General features: G+C 42.4%; 1 protein-coding gene across 1 annotated transcript in view; it reads left to right on the top strand.

The window, feature by feature from the left end:
* Positions 1–22,919, top strand: part of FAM151B (family with sequence similarity 151 member B) — a 37,616-nt gene that overhangs the window by 9,332 nt on the left and 5,365 nt on the right. Inside the window, exons 3-5 of the mRNA XM_056112569.1 lie at positions 5,376–5,541; positions 13,073–13,290; positions 20,882–21,017. Of these exons, the coding sequence (XP_055968544.1) occupies positions 5,376–5,541; positions 13,073–13,290; positions 20,882–21,017 (520 nt within the window). The remainder of the gene's footprint in view (positions 1–5,375; positions 5,542–13,072; positions 13,291–20,881; positions 21,018–22,919) is intronic.

Below are 22,919 nucleotides of genomic sequence, written 5' to 3'. Positions count from 1 at the left end.
TGTTATTCGTCAATTGCCTCAAGCAGGCCTCAGTAACGTCTCTTTCATCCTAGCCCTGAGATTATATTCAAGGCTCTTTAGGAGAATGAGACCCATCATTGTTACTGGTATTTGTCATATTTGGTACGCCACGGGGAGTTTGCCAGACTCTGCCCTGTGGGCAGGCTACATTCGATAGCCTGCCAGTTTGTCCAAAGTAGGAATGAGATAATAAGATGTCATAAAAAGATGTCCTGATAAGATGTCGCGCGCACGGCCGTAGCCGCGCGGTTCCGGGAGCTGGATTTTATAGTCTCTGAGTCTTGGCCGCTGATGGGATTACACGGCGCCAGGGGGCCAGGTGGTGGGTGTGACCCCCGCCTACTGGGATTTGGAGGATCTGGGTGGAGGATGCTCAACTCCAATCCGAGTAGGCTTGGAGATCTTGGCCCCAGAACCCGCGTGGCTTTGTCCCTCTGCCAGTACCTTCATGTGTGCGGAGAGTGGTCTCGGCATGGTGGTGGCTGGTCCTGGAGGTCTTCGGCTGCCGGAGCCCTGGTCGGGGCGGGGAGGAAAGCTCAACCCACTCCCCTCCAAGGGACCCCGGCGAGGAACAGCCAGGCACAGGGGCAGGAGACTTCTTTTATATCCTAGTTTAATTTTTTTTTGATTAAACATAAATTAAAGGCCTCTCCAACAATGCTTAGGGGCTATACCTAGTGGTGGATCAAATCCAAGGCATAGTGCTCCATAAGGCAAGTGCCCTACCCAGTGTATTATCTCTCCAGCCCCTGTACTCATGCTGGAAATCAGCTGTAAGATGAAGGCTATCTCCAGCTCTGATCTTATTCTTGTGGCCAAATGATAGTTTTTGTATGGTTGCACCACATTTTGTTTAGTCATTCATCAAGTGATAGACATTTGGGCTTGCTTCATTTCCTAGCTACTATAAATAATGTTGCTGTGAGCGTTTGTGTTCAGATTATTTGTGGAAACATATTGCACTTCACTTGTATGTGTCTAGAAGTGAAATTGCTGGGTCGTATTGTAACTCGTTTAACATTTTGAGGAACTGCCAAGCTTTTCTAGAGCAGCGGCACCTTTTTATATCCCCACCAACAGAATCACTGAGGTTCTCAACTCCTTTTTTGTCCTTGCCAAACCACGCTTGTTACTCTTCTTCATTATAACCATCCCTGTCTGTGTGGATTGGCATCTCATTGTGTTTTAGATTTTCATTTTCCTAAAGATTAATACTGTTGAGCATATCTACATGGGTCTATTGAAAAATCACCTCCATTTGCAGCTGAGTAGCTTTTCATTCTGTTTCTTGCCCTTAGAAATTTGAGAGCCCACAGAGCTCTTTTCATTTAGAACTCTGTCTTTTTGGGTCCAAGTGGAAACAATTTCGTTTAAAAGGTTGTGGACTTTCTATATATCAATTTATAAGTCACTCACCTCAAAATCTCTTAGATATAGTACTTTATAAAGTAACCTGGTACAATACCCTTAAGATTCTGGAAGTTATTATAATTTTTTTTTTTTTTGAGGAAAGCACACCCAGTGATGTCAGGAGTTACTCCTGGCTCTGCACTCAGGAATTACTCCTGATAGTGCTCAGGGCGGGGAGGGGGTTACCATTTGGGATGCTGGAGATAGAACCCATATTGGTCATGTGCAAGGCGAGCACCTTACCCACTGTATTATGGCTATAGCCCCAATATTCTGGATGTTCTTTTTTTTTTCCTAGTGGTGTGGATACAGGACTTGCTGCCTAGCTGAAGTCTTTAACGTGTATCTTTGATTGTGCTGTAGGTAACATGATTACAATGGTGTTCATATTTAAGTTTTGATGCAAAAAGTCACTGGATCCCACTATCACCAAAGTGCCTGGCCCCACACACCAGTGTCCTTATGTTATTTCCAGTCCACCTCTCTATTACCTGCCACACCTTCCTGAAGTGCTGGGTAATCTGAGTTTGTAATCCAAGGTCAAGGATTTGTCCAGATTCCACACTTGCTTTGGTTTTGATGGTCAAACCAAAGTTTCCTAGCAGTATCCTGACTGTAATTTTGACCTGAGACTGCACTTACTTGAGGATGCATGATGTTATGTTCTAATTTAGCGCAAATGCTAAATTGGGAATAGTTTCTTTGTATGCTGCCTTAACTCGCTGATCTCTGCCTATTCTTTATTTTAGTCATTTAAAAGAAGATAGTTAACACTTTAAACTCTTTGCCTGACAACCTCCTTAAGCAAAAATCCCACACATTCTTCAGATATCTCATCCTCTCCTTGTTGCTGTGATGTTGCCCAAAGCGTTACTGCGGTATATAAAACAGATGCCTCTCTCAATTTCTTTGTTGCTCTTTCAGTTTCCATTAGTGTGTCCTCCCTGCCTCGATTATAGAAAGAATACACTTGATCCACAAACAAGTGCCATGTTTCAAGCTTTTGTTACTGTTTACTATTGTGAATAATAAAGTACACCTAATTCTTGCTGGCCTCAAGTAAGGATTTATAATTTTCCTGATTTTGTGGGTCAACTGATTGCACAGCAAGTAGGGCATTTGCCTTGCATGCGGCTGACCCAGGTTCGATTCCTCCACCCCATTAGGTGAGCCCGGCAAGCTGCCAAGAGTATCTCGCCCACACGGCAAAGCCTGGCAAGCTACCCATGACGTATTCGATATGCCAAACACAGTAACAAGTATCACAATGGAGACGTTACTGGGCCCACTTGAGCAAATCGATGAACAATGAGAGGACAGTGACAGTTATAGTGAAATGTGGTATACAGATCAGGAACACTGATAAGCCTAGAAATTCTAAAGTGGCTTACTCACATGTCAGAAGCCTTTAATGTTGTCAGACAGGAGACCTTCATGTGATCTCTCTCTGTCTCTGTCTCTCTATCTCTGTCTCTCTGTCTCTCTCTGTCTTTTCCCCTCTCCCCCCCGCCCCCCATGTGTTCTATGAGTCTTCTTTAGCTTTACCTAAACTTCCTTTCATGGTATCTGAATTTTAAGATGAACACAGAAGCTGCCAGACTTTTAAGATCTAGACCTGGAATGGACGGTTTTACTTTCACCTTCTTCTCGTGGTCAAAGTAAGTCTCAAAGACAGCCCAGCAAGGGGAAAAGTAAGAGAGAACAAGAAAGAGAGGCAAAAATCACCTTCAGCCATTTTTAGAGTCAGCCAATCATATCAGCCTATCATATCTACTAAAACATTCATACCTAGTGACCTTTGAACCTTACTGCCTTTTGTAGGGTTGCTTTTAAATCAGTGACCTTTAAGTCTAAGAACTGAGTCAGTGCATAGGATTCCGAATTTAATCGTACATGGCTAGTTTCAAGTTTGAAGATTGAAAAACTGAAAGTATTGTTTTTACTCTTAGAACCATAAACAAAGGCTTGTTAGGGCTCCCACATATACTGACTTTATCATGTATGGGAAGAAATGAAATAATATGAGGACTGCTTAAGAACTTTATGAACAAGCCAGGAGATAGTACAGAGTTTTACTCCTAATCTGGATTTGATTCCTGACACTGTAGAGTTCCCTGACCATTGCCAGGGGCAGCCCTGGAGGTCCCAGCACTGCAGGATCTGACAACAGAGAATCCTGGGGCCCTTGTGCTGATCCACTAGCCCAGTCGGCCAAGAGTTGCCTATAGGACTCCCGAACCTTCTGAACACCACTTAGGATCCTCCCCCCTCCCTCCTATAGATTTACCCCCAAAAGGCCTATATCATCTCCCCCCAAGCATACGACCATCTAATCTTTGATAAGGGGGCAAGAAAAGTGAAGTGGAGCAAGGAAAGCCTCTTTAACAAATTGTGCTGGCAAAACTGGATGGCTACATGCAAAAAAGTGGGCTCAGATCTCTGCCTAACTCCATGTACAAAAGTAAGATCAAAGTGGATTAAAGACCTCAACATCAGACCAGAAACCATAAGGTACATTGAGGAAAAAGTTGGCAAAACCCTCCATGACATTGAAGCTAATGGTATCTTCAAAGATGACACACCGCTGGCCAAGCAAGTGAAAACATAGATAAATAAATGGGACTATCTTAAACTAAGAAGCTTCTGCACCTCAAAAGAAACAGTGACCAAAATACAAAGACAGTCTACAGAATGGGAAAGGATATTCGCCAAATACACATCCGATAAGGGATTGATATCAAGGATATACAAAGTACTGGTTGAACTCCACAAGAAAAAAACATCCAACCCCATCAAAAAATGGGGAGATTAAATGAATAGAAACTTTCACAAAAAAGAAATCCAAATGGCTAAAAGGCACATGAGAAAATGCTCCACATCATTAATCATCAGGGAGATGCAGATCAAAACCACACACGAGATATCATTTCACACCGCAGAGACTGGCACATATCCACAAGAACAAGAGCAACCAGTGCTGGCGCAGTTGTAGCGAGAAAGGGACCCTCCTTCACTGCTGGTGGGAATGCTGACTGGTTCAGCCCTTTTGGAAAACAGTATGGATGATTCTCAAAAAATTAGAAATTGAGCTCCCATTTGACCCAGCAATACCACTCTTGGGAATATACCCCAGAGAGGCAAAAAAGTATAGTCGAAGTGACATCTGCAATTGTTTGTTCATTGCAGCACTCTACAATAGCCAGAATCTGGAAAAAACCTGCGTGCCTGAGAACAGATGACTGGTTAAAAAAACTTTGGTACATTTACGCAATGGAGTACTATGTAGCTGTTAGAAAAGACGAAGTCATGAAATTTACATACAAGTGGTACTACATGGAAAGTATCATGTTAAGTGAAATGACTCGGAAAGAAAGGGATAGACATAGAAAGATTGCATTCATCTGGGGAACATAAAGTAACAAAATAGGAGACTAACACCCAAGAATGGCCGAGATAAGTACTAGGAATTTTACTCCATGGCTTGGAGGCCAGCCACACATGCTCAGGAAAAGGGAGCTCAGTTAGAGAAGGGAGCACCAAATAAAAGGTGTTGGGAGGATCCTCCCAGGATGGGAGAAGCATGCGGAAAGTTGACTATAGACTAAACATGATTGTCACCCATTGCCTCTTTTGCAAACCACAACACCCAATAAGAGAGAGAGAGAACAAAAGGGAATGCCCTGCCTCGGGATGGGGGGATGGGGGGTGGGAGGGATACTGGGATCACTGGTGGTGGAGAATGGGCACTGGTGGAGGGATGGGTATTTGATCATTGTATAATTGAAACCCAAGCACAAAAATTTGTAAGTCTACAACTGTACCTCATGATGTCTCACTAATAAAAATTTAAAAATAAATAAAAGCAAAAAAAAAAGATATTAGAGATTGCATCTCCTGTGGTCTGTGTTACATTGGCTTTAACTTAAGAAATTTTATTTGCTCAGGTACTACTCACATGATAGAGGCTGACGTCATTCTTCCAAGTGATGGATCAGAGCACAGCCAGCCTATTATGGCCCATCCCCCTGAAACAAACAGTGATAATACTTTACAGGATTGGCTGGCTGAAGTTATAAAAAGCAACAAAGGCATCAAGTTGGATTTTAAGAGGTATTTATACGCACTTGTTCAGTCTTTTATTTGTTACAAAGAACAATGGGGCCAAAAAGAAACACAACAACTTCATAAATCTATGCCCAGGTAACTTTATACTTTGTCTGAATTGGAAATTGAGGACTGGTGAGGTAGTTCTGGGGTTGAGGCATTTGCCTTGTATGCAGCTGGTCCTAGCTCAGTCACTAGCACCACATCTGGTTTCCTGCAGACTGTTGCAAGTGATCCTTGAACATAGAGCCAGAAGTCCTGAGTACTGCCAGGTATCACCCTACTCCCAAATTTAAAAATAAATGTAAAATAAAGAAATAAATTAGAAATAGAATTTCAAGCTATATTTCAGGCATGGACCTAAGGTGTGTTGTTTGCCACATTGCTTCTTGGGAACCTTTGGAAGCTAAAATTAAATTAAATTTTATAAAGGGATTTATCATAGGTAACTATTGTGATAACTGAGTGGGAAATTCTAAAAAGTTGCCCAGGGTAAGAAAACATTAGCATGTTTTCTTGGGGGTACGGCATATACTACTTGATTTATGGTTTTTGGGGAAGTAAGGGACTGAGGGTCATACCCAGAGGTTTTATGTGCAGGGATTATTTATAATTGTTGAATTATCAAAAAGTTCCTTTAGGGACTAGAGAGAGAGTACAGTGGGCAGAGCACTTACCTTGCATGCAGCCAACCTGGGTTCGATCCCTGACATCCCACATGGTCCCCTGAGTGTCACTAGGAATAATTCCAGAGTGCAGAGCCAGTTGCAAGCCCTGAGCATTGCCAGGTGTGCCCCACCCTCTTAGCCCCTAAAAAAAAAGTGATCCTTTAAAATAGTATTTTGGGGCCAGAGAGATAGTAAGGCACTTCCCTTGCAAGTAGCAAACACATGTTTGATCTCTAGGATCAAACATCAAAGTGTTCCCTGAACACTTCCAGGAATGATTTCTGAGCACAGAGGTAGACCAGGAATGATTTCTGAGCACAGTCAGGTATAGGCCCCAAACCAAAATAATAATTTGATAATAGTTTGGGTGCATTGCTAATGAAGAGCAAGGTTAAGTGTTATTTTCTTTGGCACGGCTGCTTGTGGGCACAGTCTCCCTAAAAGGGTCAGGAGGTTTTCCTGACTTTACCCAGGGTAGGCCTCTCTAGCGAGCACCTGGGAATGGGGTTGGGCAGGGCCCGGTGGGCTCAGGAGAAAATGTTCATTATGGACCCACAGAAGATTGAGATCAAGAATAGGGAAGGCTGCAGAGTGCTCCACTGGGTGTATATGTACCACAACTCAGTTTACCACAACATGGATGGAACTAGAGGGTATCATGCTGAGTACAGTCATTCAGAAGGAAAGGGACAGATACAGAATTATCTTTCTCAAATGTGGAACTTAGGAGACATAGCACCACAGTGCTAAATGATCAAATGCAACACAACAGAACTGATCACAAAACTGAGTTTGGGGAGAGGGAGCGTTGAAAGGGAGGGGCATTGGAGCTGTGTACACTTGTGATGGATGTGGTGTTGGAATACATACACAGCCATCATTAACAGTATTACATGTCGTAGTGCCTCAATCATAAAAAAAATTAATAAAATGTATTTTTTTCTAGAAAGAACATTTTATTTAAAAATATTTTTCAATGGAATCACTGTGAGATAGACCCTTAAAAAGTTGTTAATAATTAGGTTTCAGTCATTGAGTGTTCTAACACCCATCCCTCCACCAGTATACATTTCCCAGCACCAGTGTCCCCAGGTTCCCCTCTATGGCAGGCACTTTTCTTCTCTCTCTCTCTCTCTCTCTCTCTCTCTCTCTCTCTCTCTCTCTCTCATAAATTAAATAAATAAAAGGATATATGTATAGAAGAAGAATGTCATATGGGAGGTTTTTTGTTTTTGTTTTTGTTTTTGTTTTTTTACAAAATTCACTTTCCAGCTGCCGCATCAATAAAGCTACACAATTGCTTGGGGGAACAAAAGGGTTAGTGAAGACCCTGGGACTGGGTTCTTATCTATCACTGTCTTTTGTCTAATTGAAAAAGCAGACTGGGGAGATGGTACAGTGCGAAGGGAGCTTGCATCGCACACAGCCGACCTTGGCTTGATCCCTGGAACCCCACATGGACCTCCGAGCTCTCCAGGAGTGATCTCTGAGCACAGAGGCAGAAATTGGCTCTGAGCATTGCAGGGTGTGGTCCCAAAACAAACAAATGAACAAAAAATAATATCCCCATAAATGCAATCTCTGCTTTAAGGACGTTATCATTATAAAGTAACTTGACTGGTGATCAGGGAAACTCAGCTTTTTAAGTCAGAGTAACAACGAAGCAACCCTCCTCCTCTCTGTTATGTGGCCCCTCTCCTGAGTGCCAGGCTCCTTCAACACAGACAATCCATCCAGACCTACCTGGTTTTTCATTTGCATCTGTAGTCATGTAAATTCTCTATACATTGTGCTGTAAAATTTACTTTCTCTGGCTAATCTGTCTGATTCTGTTTTGACTTCTCCAGCCTAAGAAGATCTTGGGGGTTGGGGGTTGGAGGTTGGGGGGAGGGGGATTTTCTTCTTTGCTCCAACACTGAAATGGGAAGTCATACTTTTGGTAAAGTAAAATGAGAGTTAAAGTGAGCAATATATTGTGATGCCACAGAAGCTCAGCAATAATTCCACAGTGTCAACTGCTAGAAAAATCTGAGGTGCTGATGTTAAACTATGGTAAGTCTCAACTCTTTAGTCTTGTTTTGGTTTTCTGTTATGGTGTTTGGGCCATACTTTACAGTACTCAGGGCTTACTCCTGGCTCTGTACTCAAGGCTCACTCCTAGTGGTTCAGGAGACCATTTATGGTGCCGGGGATCAAACTTCGGTTTGCAACATGCAAGGCAATATCCCTACATGCTGTATTATCTTTTAGTCCCTGAACAATATGTTTTAGTTAAAGTATCTCAAGAAATTAATAAGGTTTTAGAAGTCTTAACATTATTAAGATGACTGTAATGATTTGTTGTGGGGCTAAGTTTACCAGTAAACCTCATCATACTGTGGGTGAATTAAATACCTAAAAGCTTTAAAGGTGGTGTTTGATACAAGTCCTCCACATTGGAGGTGGGGGGAGGTATTGGGGTAACACCTTGCAGTGCCCAGGGCTCTGTCTTCAGGAGCGATTCCTGGTGGTGCTTGGGGGACCGTATACCATGCTGGGGCTCAGTTCAGTTGCATGCAGGATAAGTGCCTGACCCCTGTAACTGTCTCTCCAGCTCCTTATTAATTCTTTAAAATCTATTTTTCCTCCCCACTCCTTTATTCTTATTGATGTTGTTGTAATGTCCAAGCATTGCACATATGCCTGGCTGTAGTGTTTCATATGCTGTGGCATTTGCTGGTGGCCATGCATCAGGTTTCCATGTGCACATAACTCGGTCATGGTGCACACCAAGGTGGCATTGCTATAGCCACGGTGTTTGTACATAGGCTCACTGCAACAAGCATTCGTGGGTTTTTTTGTTGTTATTGTTTGGATCTATATCTGGTGGTCTTCCAGGATTACTCCTGGCTCTATATTTTTTTAAATAATTTTTATTAGTGAAACACCATGAGGTACAGTTGTAGACTTACGAACTTTCATGCTTGGGTTTCAGTTATACAATGATCGAGTACCCATCCCTCCACCAGTGCCCATTCTCCACCACCAGTAACCCTTCCACCACCTCACCTCATCCCCCCACCCCACCCCATCCTGCCTCTGTGGCAGGGTATTCCCTTTTGCTTTCTCTTTCCTTTAGGGTGTTGTGGTTTGCAATAAAGGTATTGAGTGGCTGTCGTGTTCGGTCCATAGTCGACTCTCAGCATGCATCTCCTATCCTGAGCAAATCCTCCAAACACCCTTTATTTGGTGTTCTCTTCTCTGTCTGAGCTGTCTTTTCCTCCCAGCATGTGCTGCTTGTTTCCAAGCCATGGAGCAGACCTCCTGGTACTTACCTCAACTATTCTTGGGTGTTTGTCTCCCATTCTGTTACCTCATATTCCCCAGATGTGTGCAGTCTTTCTATGTCTGTCCCTCTCTTTTTGACTCATTTCATTTGATTTTCTGAGGCACGATTATGAATGGGATTGCTTTTTTTCCATGTCACTTTCTTCTCTCTCTTTATTTGTGTACAGAAAAGCCATGGACTTTTGGGTATTGATTTTATAGCCTGCAACTTTACAAGTCTATCGTTTCTAGCAGTTTCTTGGTAGAGGTTTTAGGGTTCTCTAAGTATAGTATCATATCATTTGCAAATAGTGAGAGCTTGATTTCTTCCTTTCCTATCCGAATGCCCTTAATATCTTTTTCTTGCCTAACCACTATTGCAAGTACTTCCAGTACTATATTGAACAGAGGTGGAGAGAGTGGGCATCCTGGGACAAGCATTCTTTTTGAGGGACACAGGTTTGTGATGTTCTTCATTTGTACTTTTTTTGGTTTGTTTTTGAAGAGGAGGATAAGGGGATATACCTGACTATGCTCAGGACTTACTCCTGGCTCTGCACTCAGGAATCACTCCTGGTGGGCGTGTGGGACCATGTTGAGTGCCAGGGATTGAGCCTGGGTCAGCTTCATGCAAAGCAAGCACCCTCCATATGTACTATCTTTCTCACCCTGTCATTTCTGATTGTAATAGTATTTTCATTTCAACTCATACATTCTTGTGCTTTGCTGACTACCTGCTCCATCATTTCTTCAAGTTTGTCACACATCCTCCTCATGGTGACACTAATGTCATTGTCAGTGAGTGTATCAGCAGCCTGATGTTTCCTTCAGACTTCCTGATACCTTGACATAGGGGATCAGGAATAGGGGATCTCTATCTGAGCTGAGATAGAGAAGGGAGTGCCAAATAAAGAGTGTTGGGAGGATCCTCCCAGGATGGGAAATGTGTGCTGAGAGTAGACTTTAGACCAAACATGATTGCCACTCAATGTCTCTTTTGCAAACCACAGTACCCAAAAGGAGAGAGAGAACAAAGGGGAATGCCCTGCCATAGAGGCAGGGTGGGATGAGGGGGGGACGGTGAGGGGAGGGATACTGGGATTGGTGGTGGTGGAGAATGGGCACTGGTGGAGGGATGGGTATTCGATCATTGTATAACTGAAACCCAAGCACAAAAATTTGTAAATTTACAACTGTACCTCATGGTATTTCACTAATAAAAATCTAAAAAAGAAAAAGAGAAAAAAAATTGTCACTGTGCCTTTGGCCAGATCCCAACATCTTAGGGCCAAGTTTACCAAGAAATTAAATGGCCAAAAGTTAGGTATGTGGTAGTCACACCCACAAACCTTCTCCAGCTCAGCTATACAAGCTCATTTATTGGCCTTATTTCAGAGACCCATAAATCTCGAAAGAGATCAAAACTGCAGTTAGGGCCAGAAGTGCAATGCACTGCGGGTGAGAGGGCGTAGCCTACAGGGCATATGCCAATAGTTTATTTTTCTGGAAAAGATGGAAATAAGGGCCATGATCCAGAGACACACAAAAGAATCTCTGAACCAAGCAGTTCACTACAGAGATGCCTCCAGACTTTAAGCCAGGCCGACCTCACTGGAGTGCCTCAGACAGGGGTAGGAGTCACATGCCCCCTAAAAACCCTCGTGGCCGCTAACTTCCAGAAGTCAATGAGAGGTACAGGTATGAGGGTTCAGTGATGGCAAACTCCAGCCTCAAGGGAAAGGGGATGGACCGGTCATTCTCATCTCTCTGTCCCCATGGGACCCTGGAGGTCACACCCACAAACTGCCTCTGGCTGCTACTTAAGCTCCTTGGCAGCCATGATCCAGAGACACACAAAAGAAACTCTGAACTGAGCATGCAGCAGATATTTCTCCAGACCCTAATTATCTGGAATTTTGGAGTTCCAGGAGCACACAGCCGCTCTTGTGGCAGTGCAACATCTTCTGCTATTCATAACAAGCAATACAAAAGAGAGTATGGGGGAGATTGTCTGCCATAGAGGCAGGGAGAAGGGTTGAATGGGAGGGGATATTGGGGTTCTTGGTGGTGGAAGTTGTGCACTGGTGGAGGGTTGGGTGATGGATCATTGTATGACTAAAACTCAAACAGAAAAGTCTTGTAATTGTATCTCATGGTGATTTAAAAATAATAATTAAAAAATACAATTAACATTCTGAATAAAAGAAAAATAATGTAGGAAAAAAGTAAAGTCATTGTCAGAGGATTTACTGAGCTAGCTGGTTGGTGTTGTTTGTGTCTCTGGTGATATTATTTATGTTCATTGAATTTGTTGGGCTTCTCCATGGTTTCCCCAGGGGTTTCTAGTGCTCTTGCTGTGTTGGGGGTGAGTCATTGTGGTTAGATATTCTGGAAGATGCTGAGGGGTTAGGCTGGAGGTTGCACTCTTTCTTCTCTGCCTTCACCAAATGACAGGAAGTGTAACTGAGCAGTAAGGAAGAAATTTGTTGAGAAGCTCTGTCCTGAGGCACTTAAGTGGTTGCGCGCTTTGGGAACTGTGCCATACACTATGGCGTGGGCCCTTAATATGGTGCAGGCATGGAGGCTGATGGGACGTAGGTGGGAGGGAGGAGCTCTACCTCCCGTTCAAGGGTTGGCCCAGTGATGTCAGCTGGAGGAAACTCACCTGGCGTGATGGAACAGCAAGCAGAAAGCCAGGACACTTTAACAAACAAACACTGTCCTCCCGTTGTTCATCGATTTGCTTGAGTGGGCCTGGTAATGTCTCCATTTTGAGACTTGTTGTTACTGTGTTTGGCATATTGGATACAGCATGGGGAGCTTGCCAGGCTCTGCTGTGCGGAAATTTGCATATTACAATATATATATATATATTGCTTTTTGGGCCACACCCGGCGAGGCTCAGGGGTTTCTCCTGGCTCTGCACTCAGGAACTACTCCTGGCGGTGCTTGGGGCACCGTATGGGATGCCGGGGATTGAACCCAGGTGAACCACGTGCAAGGCAAACACCCTACCCGCTGTGCTATCGCTCTGGCCCCACAAAGCTATAATTTTAAATGTTATTTATACACATCCTGATGAGTGATTATTTGCTGTTTCTTAAATTGTTTTCATATCAAAATAAAAAGATATATCTGTGGGGCTGGAGAGATAGCACAGCAGTAGAGCGTTTGCCTTGCATGCAGCTGATTCAGATTCAATTCCCAGCATCCCATATGGTCCTCTGAGCACTGCCAGGAGTAATTCCTGAGTGCAGAGCTAGGAGTAACCCCTGAGCATTGCTGGGTGTGACACACACACACACACACACACACATAAGATATATGTGTGAGTATACAGGTGTCTTCATGACTAATTAGTATAAATCAACGTTTTGAGATATGGCATATGTTAACTTCCCCCTTCAGTGCTAAGTCATATTTGATTTCACTTATTTTTTATACCATTACATTATCCCTTCATTATGTATTTGAGAGCATTGGAACCATTAAAAGAATGTAAAGAAATTTCTCATTCCTCCTTTAACTTAAGAACTGACTCTCATTGACAAATCTGTTTTCAGCCTGGCAGCTGTAAAACCGTCCATGATGCTCTTGGAAGCTGTGAAGCAGCACCTGCACCGGCCCGTGTGGATTAATGCTGATATTCTCCCTGGTCCAAACGGCAGTAGCAGAGTGGTGGATGCGAAACCTTTTATCGACACGGTGACCTCCTTCTTCTCAGATGTGACTTTTTCCCTGGGTTGGACAACAGGATGGCATCCTGAGAAAGTCAACGAAGGTGGTAATTTCAACAGTGTAAAATCTTTGGGGGTGAGGGGGTCAAGGGCACAGCCAGCAGTGCTCTGAGATGCTTCTGATTCTGTACTTGGAGGTCATTTCTGGCATTGCTTGTGGGACCCTGAGGTGCTGGGGATTGAACTAGGGACCTCCTAGTTGACCTCCATGCAATGACTGTACTCCGGGCCACTGAACTGTCTCTCTGGCCCAACCAAGGTATTTCTTTCTTATTGCTCCAAGACCAGTACCTCCTCCTTACTTGTAAGTTTCACTTTTCATGCTTTCAGTTACCTCTGATCAACCCCAGACTGAAAATTCTATGTACAGTAAAATATTTTGAGGAAGAGACCACATTCAAGTACCTCTAATTAGAGAATAATGTTAAAAGTAAAAAAAGTAAAGGCCCTCCCATTGATCATCGATTTGCTTGAGCAGGCCCAGTAACATTTGTTGTTACTGTGTTTGGCATATCGAATACGTCATGGGGAGCTTGCCAGGCTCTGCCCTGCGGGCGAGATACTCTCGGTAGCTTGCTGGGCTCTCTGAGAGGGGCGGAGGAATCGAACTCAGGTCGGCCATGTTGGCCGCGTGCAAGGCAAACGCCCTACCGCTGTGCTATCGCTCCGCCGCTAGCACAGTGGTAGGGCGTCTGCCTTACAAGCGGCCAACATGGCCGACCCGAGAGAATAATGTTAGGATTTTTAAAATTTTATTGTTATTTTTTGTGTTTTTTAATTGAATAGCTTCCTTATTTTTGATTTTTTAATGAAGCAAGATAGTTTTTTATTGAAGAAAACTTACTTAGAAGATGTGAGGAGAGAGAAAGAGAAGAATACATGTTCAAGAGACAACATAAGCTTCTCCAGAGTGAAAAAGCAGCAAGCAAAAAAGACGTAGAGACAAGCAAGTGAGGTTCATGCTCAAGGGAGAACATGACCTTGGAGAACAAACCTATCTGTTATTTTTTTTATTAGTGTGCTTGATTTATAAACAGAACTTTTTATCATAGATAGGTATTTCTATGTAAAAGAAAAAATTATATATAAGGGTGACTATAAAAATTGTTGTATGAAAATAATAACTTTGAATGCTGGAGAAATAGTGTAGAGGACAAGGTACTTGCCATGCATACAACCAATCTGGCTTGATCTCCAGCACCATCTCCAGTTCCCCTGAGTGCTGCCAGGAATGATTCAAAAAACAGGATTAACTCCTGAGCATCACTGAGTGTGCCAGCTCCCCCCTTCCCTGGCCAATCATAATAATAACAACAATAATAACAACAACAACTTCCATTTAAAAATGAGAAACACACCCCGCAGAACCTAATCTGCCTAGTGGAGAGAAAGGGCTGAGCTTAAAGGCAGCGTGTGGTCTTGCTGTCTGCTCTCCGGGTGGACATTGTATTCACTGGTGGTGTCCATCACCCAACGTCCATGGGTATATTTATTTGAAAAGTCTAGAATAATCAGGGTTGCCTTTTTTCCTTACTTGGAGGAAATCTTTAGTCTGTCTCTTTGAACTTCTGAAATATTCTATACCATTTTCCCTCCACTTTTTTCCAGATTCCCTATTTCAAACAAGGAAGAGGAAAAAAATGGAAATAAAAGCTTTTTAAGTAATGTGAGGCCAGCGGTAGAGGGTGGTATAGTGGTTGAAAACCAAGTTCTGCTCCTGTGACATTTGAGGGGCTCCGCATGGGGCTTGCTGGAGACTTAGTGCTCATACTGCTCTGTCTGGGCTGGGTGGGAGTGGGGTTGCTGTGATATACCAGGAAATTCTCCAATATTCTCTGAGTTTTATTCCCCTTCTCATATTCCTAGAGATGGATTTGATATTCAAATTAACTTTTTAAAATTTAAAATATTATTTTTTTCATTCGAATGCCTAACAACCCGAATCGGACGTTTACATTTGAATAGATGTGGCTCACTGCCGGCAGTTTCTATCTTTGTTGTCTATGCACCAACATCTCATTATGATGAAAGAGAAATCGAGAAGTTCTACATGGAGCTGGAAAAGTTCTATAAAGAAGACCACACCTTCTACAAGATCATTGTGGGTGATTTTAATGCCAAGATAGGACCAAGAAGATCAGCTGAAGAACTTCACATTGGGACCCATGGCCTAGAATGAAACGAACAGGGTGAGAGACTGTCTGAGTTCATCATGTCGACCAAGACCATCCATGATAACTCACAGTTCCAGAAGGCAGAATCTAAACGTTGGACATGGGAGTCTCCCGGTGGACGATTCCACAACGAAATAGACCACATCATATTCAATCGACGGTTTAGCCTGACTGATGTCGCTGTTGTCCCAAAATTCCGAACGGTATCGGACCACCATCTCCTTTGTGCAGAATTCTACTTCACAGAGCGGGGAGAAAAGGCTGCAAAGTTTAAAAAGAGAACTCCCAGAACGACCACCAACTGGGAGCTCTTTGGCACTATTGCGGCAACATGGAAAGATGCCATTGTTGACAACATTGACGAGGAATACAATCGACTGGTTCAGCACCTCCATGATTGTGCGAAGAATGCCAAGAGAGAGATAGTCACAAAAAAATGCCTGTCTTCGAAAATTCTTGAGCTTATTCGCCAGTGTGGTTTGGCCTCAGGCAACCGCAAGCTAACATCCGAGCATGCAAAGCAGTGCAGAGATGCGATCAAGGAAGACCGCAAAGAGAGAAGAGCAGAAGTGCTGGTAGATGCGGCAGAAGCCGGGAAAAGTATTCGTAACGTCCGCCTGTCCTTCGCCAACTACAAGACCAAGATGACTGCCCTCCGACGTCCTGATAGATCCATCACATCCTCCAGAACGGCAATGGAGAAGATTATCCATGACTTCTACTCAAATCTCTTCGATAGCCATGTCCACTTGCCGACATACCAAATTCCACAGGATGGATATGTCGTTCCCAATGTTCTCCCTTCTGAAATCCGACACGCCATTTCGTCAGTAAAGAAACGAACAGCACCCGGCCCAGACAAGGTCAGATCTGAACACCTGAAGAACCTGCCGTCAGTACTTATCAATACACTGGCTCGGCTCTTCACACACTACCTGTCTGAATGCAAGGTTCCATCCCAATGGAAAACCAGCAGGACCGTACTACTGTTCAAGAAGGGAGACATCTATGACATTGGCAACTATTGCCCGATATGCCTATTGACTGTCATTTACAAGTTGTTCACTTGAGTCATCCTAAATAGGATTGGCAGAACACTAGATGAAGGACAACCATGCGAGCAAGCCGGGTTCCACAAAGGATTCAGCACCATTGAACATATCCACACGATAACCAAGCTCATTGAGGTTTCTCGGGAGTTCAAGATGCCGCTCTGTTTAACGTTCATTGATTTAAAGAAGGCCTTTGATTCTGTGAGATGGAAGCGGTCATTGAAGCCCTAGCCAATCAGGACATTCAAGCCCAAAACATCAAGATGCTCTGTGAGCTGTATTGCGGATTCACTACCAGGATCTCACCATTCTACAAAGAAGTAATCATTGATGTCAAGAGAGGGGTTCGGCAGGGTGATACCATTTCACCGAAACTCTTCAGTGCCACCCTCGAGAACATCATGCGATGACTGGAATGGGAAGGAATGGGAGTGAAGATAGATGGTCGGCAACTATACCACCTCCACTTTGCTGATGACATTGTTTTAATAACACCAAACATCAGCCAAGCGGCACAAATGCTGGCTGACTTTGACCGTGAATGTGGAAAGGTAGGACTACAGCTGAATCTTACGAAGACAATGTTTATGAGAAACAGCCTCTTTCCTGACGCCCCATTTGCTCTCAACGGAATGACCATCTCCGAATGCAACAGCTATGTCTACCTAGGTCGAGAGGTCAACATGACAAATGACCTGGCACCCGAGCTGCGCAGGAGGAAGAGAGCAGCTTGGAACGCCTTTAAGAACGTCGAAGAAATAGCTAAGAGGATGAAGAACCTCCGGCTTCGGGCACTTCTCTTTGATTCCACTGTTCTTCTTGCATTAACATATGCCTCAGAGACCTGGGCCCTACGCAAACAGAATGAGAACGCTATTCTGGTCTCCCAAAGAAGAATTGAAAGAGCTATGCTTGGAATATCACATTTCACTCAAATGAGAGAAAGAATCCGGAGTTCTTACATCCATCGACGATCAAAAATCAGGGACGCTGTCTCATTTGCCAAGGTGTCAAAAAATCAGATGGGCTGGTCACGTAATGAGATTTAAAGACGACCGCTGTACTAGAGCTGTTACCAACTGGATTCCATGGGATGTTAAAAGACTGCGTGACTGCCCACCTACCAGATGGTCAGACTTCATCAAGATCATGAACGATCGGTTTGAGGCTCTTCATGTTCCCAGAGCGAACAGATGCCATTGGGCTACACTAGCACGTCACAGGGACTAATGGAGACGTTACTGGCGCCCGCTCGAGCAAATCGACGACTAACGGGAAGTTAAGTGATTAAGCGAAGTGAAAATATTATTTAGGCGCTGTGATTAAGAACACCTATTTTTCAGGATTACGGTGTTGCTACGCCCACCACCCGAGTCTTAGCATCCCTGTAACCTCTGTCTCTTAGGCCTCTCTGGCTTCCACCTTGCCCCTTAGCAAACTCTGTTCAATGGGGAGGCACTTGGAACCTATAATCATTGACCATTTTTCATTTCCTTGCTGTATATCAAGTGTTTGTTTTAGAAACCTCTGAAGCAGTGATTATGGTGCCTAGGGGCCACTCCTCGCAATTCTCAGCCTGTGATCAATATAGGGGCTCAGAGGAGCCAGGGATTATTCAGGCCACCTCTGCTATTCTCTGGAGTCCCCGGGATGCACCTGGAAATGTTCATGGAAGCACCACGTGGTACTTGGGATGGAACCAGGACAGGTTGCCGTAAACTCTTATACTGTCTTTCCAGTCTCATCCCTGTTTTCTTTCTTCCTTCTTTTTTCCTTCTTTCCTTCTTTCCATCTTTTCGCCTTTCTTTCTTTCTTTCTTTCTTTCTTTCTTTCTTTCTTTCTTCTTTTCTTCCTTTCTTTCTTTCCTCCTTTTGTTGAGCACAATACCCTTCAGTTCTTTTCCCGTTGCAGCAAAGTGCAATATTTCATCTCCTCATAGCTGGGTGGTATTGAGTTGTGTATGTATGCCAGATTTCTTTACCCACTTAAATGCATTGACTGGGCACTTAGGTTGTTTCCAGGTTTTGACTGTTGTGTCTCTAGTTCTTCAGTACCCATAGGAATGTAAATATGCTTTTCCAAGTAATGTTTTGTGCTCTTGTGATAGACGCCAAGAAGAAAATTGGCCTCTTTTTCTTGGATAACATTTACTATTCTGTTTGGTTTCTTTCATTTCTTCATGCATCTCTAGATAGCATTTTCCAGGTAAATGACCAGTAAGTGAGTAGTGATATTTAAAAAATACCCGCTGGAGCAACAGTTAGTACTGTTGAGAGAAAGATAATATTCTTTGATATAATGCTTTTTAAATTTTATAATCATTTAAGTTTTTGTTCATTTCACTAAAGAATAGACCATAAAATAAATATAATACAAAGTGTTTTTAAAAAGTAAGCTAGAAATAATCTGTACTTTTCTTACAAACTCTAATTTTCTTTTAGTCACTATTAGTCTAAGCATAGGTTTGAAATGAATTAAACCATATCTGGGTCTATATGATATGTTGACTATAAATGTTTTCAGACTTATTTTCTCATAATAATGTGCTTTATCTTCCCTTAATTCTTCTGCCACAAAATTTGGAAAATAGAGTAGTTTATAGTCTGTCATGTAAGTGTAGATCCTATTAGAAACATTCATTTTTTCATTTAAAGTTATGATTTACATATGTCAAAGGAAAATTAGAACATTTTCCTTCTTGTATCTGGTATTCTCCACTAAAGTGCCACATTCACAGAGACTTTGTGAGAACTGTACCTCAACTGACTAATGCTTTTTATAAACTGACTTTCTTTTTTAAAAAATTGTTTTGATTGTTTTTGGGCCACACCCCACTGTACCCCAAGATTTACTCTGTACTCAGAGCTTACTTTTGTCTCTATGCTCAGGAAACACTCCTGGCATGACTCAAGGGACCATGTATAGTGCAGGGGCTTGAACCAGGTTGATTGCATGAAAGGCATTATCTCTCCAAGCCCAACAACCTGCTTTCAGTAATTTAGCATTGTAGAAAGTATATTATTTTTTTCTAAAATGATATAAACAGGAAACTATATTTTCTGTAATGTCTTGAGTTTGATTTAAAACATTATCTAGAGTCAGAGAGATAGGTCAACATGTTGGAACACATGCTTTGCATGTGGAAAGTTCAGGTTTGAGCCCTGGCACCATATGCTCTCCTGAGCACTGCCAGACATTGCCCCAAATCAAGACCAATCAAACAAAAAGCACACAGAAAATATAACTTTATAGACAATAATGTACATAAAGTCAGTTTGTTTGAAATAAATATAATGTTAAAATTTGTTGTATTTTTTTCACACCTTTTTCTTGGGGTGGGGAACCCATATCCCTATTTGTGCTCAGGGCCTACCCTTGACTCGTTGCTCAGGGATCACTCCTGGTGGTGCTGTGGGTACCCTATGAGGTGGTGGGGATCAAATCTAGGGTAGCCATATGCAAGGCAAGTGCCCTACCTACTATACTGTCTCTCTGGCCCCTAGTAAAAACCTTTTAATGTTTTAATTCTATGTTAAGTTTGTTTTAAGTCACAACCTGCTTTCAGTAATTTAGCATTATCACTTGATCACTTCACTTGACATCTCGTTACTCATTGATTTGCTCAAGCTGGCGCCAGTAAAGTCTCCATTCATCCCTGTCGCGTGATAGTGTAGCCCAATGGTGTCTGCTCGTTCTAGGAACACAAACAGCCTCAAACCGATCCTTCAGGGTCTTGACGAAGAAGTCTGACCATCTCACAGGTGGGCGGCCACGTGATCTTTTGACGTCCTGTGGAATCCAGTCGGTAATGGCTCTAGTCCAGCTGTCATCTCCAAATCTCATTACGTGTCCAGCCCATCTGATTTTCGACACCTTGGCAAACGAGACAGCGTCCCTGATTCTTGATCATTGACGGAGGTTGGAACTCCGGATTCTTTCTCTCATTTGAGTGAAGCGTGATACTCCAAGCATAGCTCTTTTGATTCCTCTTTGAGATACCCGAATAGCGTTCTCATCCTGTTTTCATAGGGCCCGGGTCTCTGAGGCATATATTAATGCAGGAAGAACAGTGGAATCTAAGAGATGTGCCTGGAGCCGGAGGTTTTTAGTCCTCTTAGCTTATAATAATTTTCTTTATTATAGTTTTTATGACTCTGAGTGAGGATCAAATTCAGGATTCATATATACTAGGAATATCACTGCACTATATACCCAGGCTCTGGATTAATTTTTTTATCTACATTTTTCACTCAAAATATTTTTGCATTGAGTGGTATTTTAATTCACTGTAAATCCAAATGAAAATTTTTGTGAATTACTTATGAATTTACCTATTCATGTATAATTTAGTTTTTAACTTAACTCACTTTTAGGTTTCCATTAACATAAATTGAATTACTTTATTTCAGGTTACAGTTGGACAATGGTGAAGGAAATGGAATATATATGTAGTGAACTAAATCAGCCTGTAACATTTCCTGTGAGAGCAGCATTACTCAGTCAGTCTTACTCTCAGTTACTTTGGCTGCTAGAGAAATCAAACAGGTATGTAAGGTTTAAATAATATAATGTGTGCACGTGAGTGTGTGGGACGCACGTAGGAAGAGGGTGAAAGCTGATACCTGAAGAACACTATGAGCGAGAAAGACAGGAAGCTGATTCTGTAAGCACACGAACTCCAGATTAAAGTTTCTCCACCAACCTTAATTTTTTAATGTCATAGCTTTCACATATCCTTCAGAAAAGCTTTTGCATGTCGTGGCTGCCTAGTAAATGATTATCTTTTTTCCCCATTACATCATATAGTCACAAAGAGTTGTAAGTGGGTAAAAACTATTGCTCTGAGTTGTTGGATAATGTCAGAAGTGTTTTCCTTATACAATTTTTCATTTGTAATAAAAATTAGTTTGGAGCAAGGAGATAGCTCAAATGGTAGAGCACATGTCTAACTTGTACGAAGCCATTATAATTGGTATGTGTCTTGTACGTGGTTGATCCCCAATAGTTCATGCCCCCCATTCCGGTCCTATAAGAATTAGTTTTACCATCATTAAATATTGAAATATGAAGATGGAGGCATTGAAACAGTTTTGATACTCCATTGTTAATCAGAGGGACAATCGGAAAATAGAGAATGTCCAGAAATAAATCTTAATCCGTTATGGGAGTTAGTATAGGAAAAGTTGATATTTCAAATCATTGTAACAAAAGTTCAATAACTGGCGTTGGGACAATCAACATATTAACGATGTAGGAAAAAAACCAAAACTGGTGGCTTTCCTTAATCCTCTCTTCAAGGCCAGAGAGACAGTACAAGGGTTCAGCACTTGTCTTGTATGTGTCCCGCTGAAGTTTGACCCCTGGCGCCACATATGGTTCTCTGAAATTTTCAGGGAATGATCATGATCCCTGAACACAGAGCCAGGCAGAGCCCCTGACCATCGCCTCTGTGGTCCAGAATCCAAAACCCACCAAAAAAATAAATCTTTCCTCCGAAATAAATTTCAGACGAGTTAAAGACTTCAGCATCAAATATTAAACACCTATAAAAATTAGATTTTTAAATATAGTTTCAGACTATATTTAAATATAGATTTTTAAATATAGTTTCAAACTTTCTTAGTAAAACACAAAATCTAAGATCTATAGAAGGAAATTTTGTTACATCTTAGTATATAAATGTAGGAATATTCTGGTAAGATATCTTGAGTAAATGTCAGGCAAATGCAAAGAATTCAAACAAAATAGTTTTCACAAATCATCCAGAAAGAGATCACTGTATCACTGTATCTCTGTCATCCCATTGTTCATCGATTTACTCGAGCAGGCACCAGTAACATCTTCATTTGTCCCAGCACTGAGATTTTAGCAGCCTCTCCTTACTCGGAAGAGAAAGAGCCTCCAATTCAGCAGGGTTGGGAAAGATGAGTAAGGAGAGGCCAGGAAGAGATACCTTTATAACTACTTTTATAAGTACCTTTATTTATACCTTTGTGAATGCAAGGTGCATTGCATTTTTAAAAGAAAAGAAACATTTGCATATTTACATATGTTCTGTAATATTAAAAACAACATAGACATGGCATGTACTTGAATGTTGGTAAACTTAGCAGTGAAATCATCTACACCTGGGTAATTGGGGATGAGCTTGACTGGTAGTGTTTTCTGTGATGTGATAAGTGTTTTCTCTTATGTGGTAAGTGATCTATTTGAGTCTTGACTCTTTAGGAATCAAGTTTGAGTCACTGCTTTTCTGGAAAACCGTTCACTTGGTTCACTGTAGCACTGTAGCACTGTCCTCCGGTTGTTCATCTTATTTGCTTGAGCGGGCACCAGTAACATCTCCATTGTGAGACTTGTTGTTACTGTTTCTGGCATATTGAATATGCCATGGGAAGCTTGCCAGGCTCTGCCGTATGGGCAGGATACTCTCAGTAGCTAGCTGGG

This window comes from Sorex fumeus, unplaced genomic scaffold (genome assembly GCF_029834395.1).
Source record: "Sorex fumeus unplaced genomic scaffold, SorFum_2.1 ptg000018l, whole genome shotgun sequence".
Lineage (NCBI taxonomy): Eukaryota > Metazoa > Chordata > Mammalia > Eulipotyphla > Soricidae > Sorex > Sorex fumeus.
This window is presented reverse-complemented; position numbering and strand designations above follow the sequence as displayed.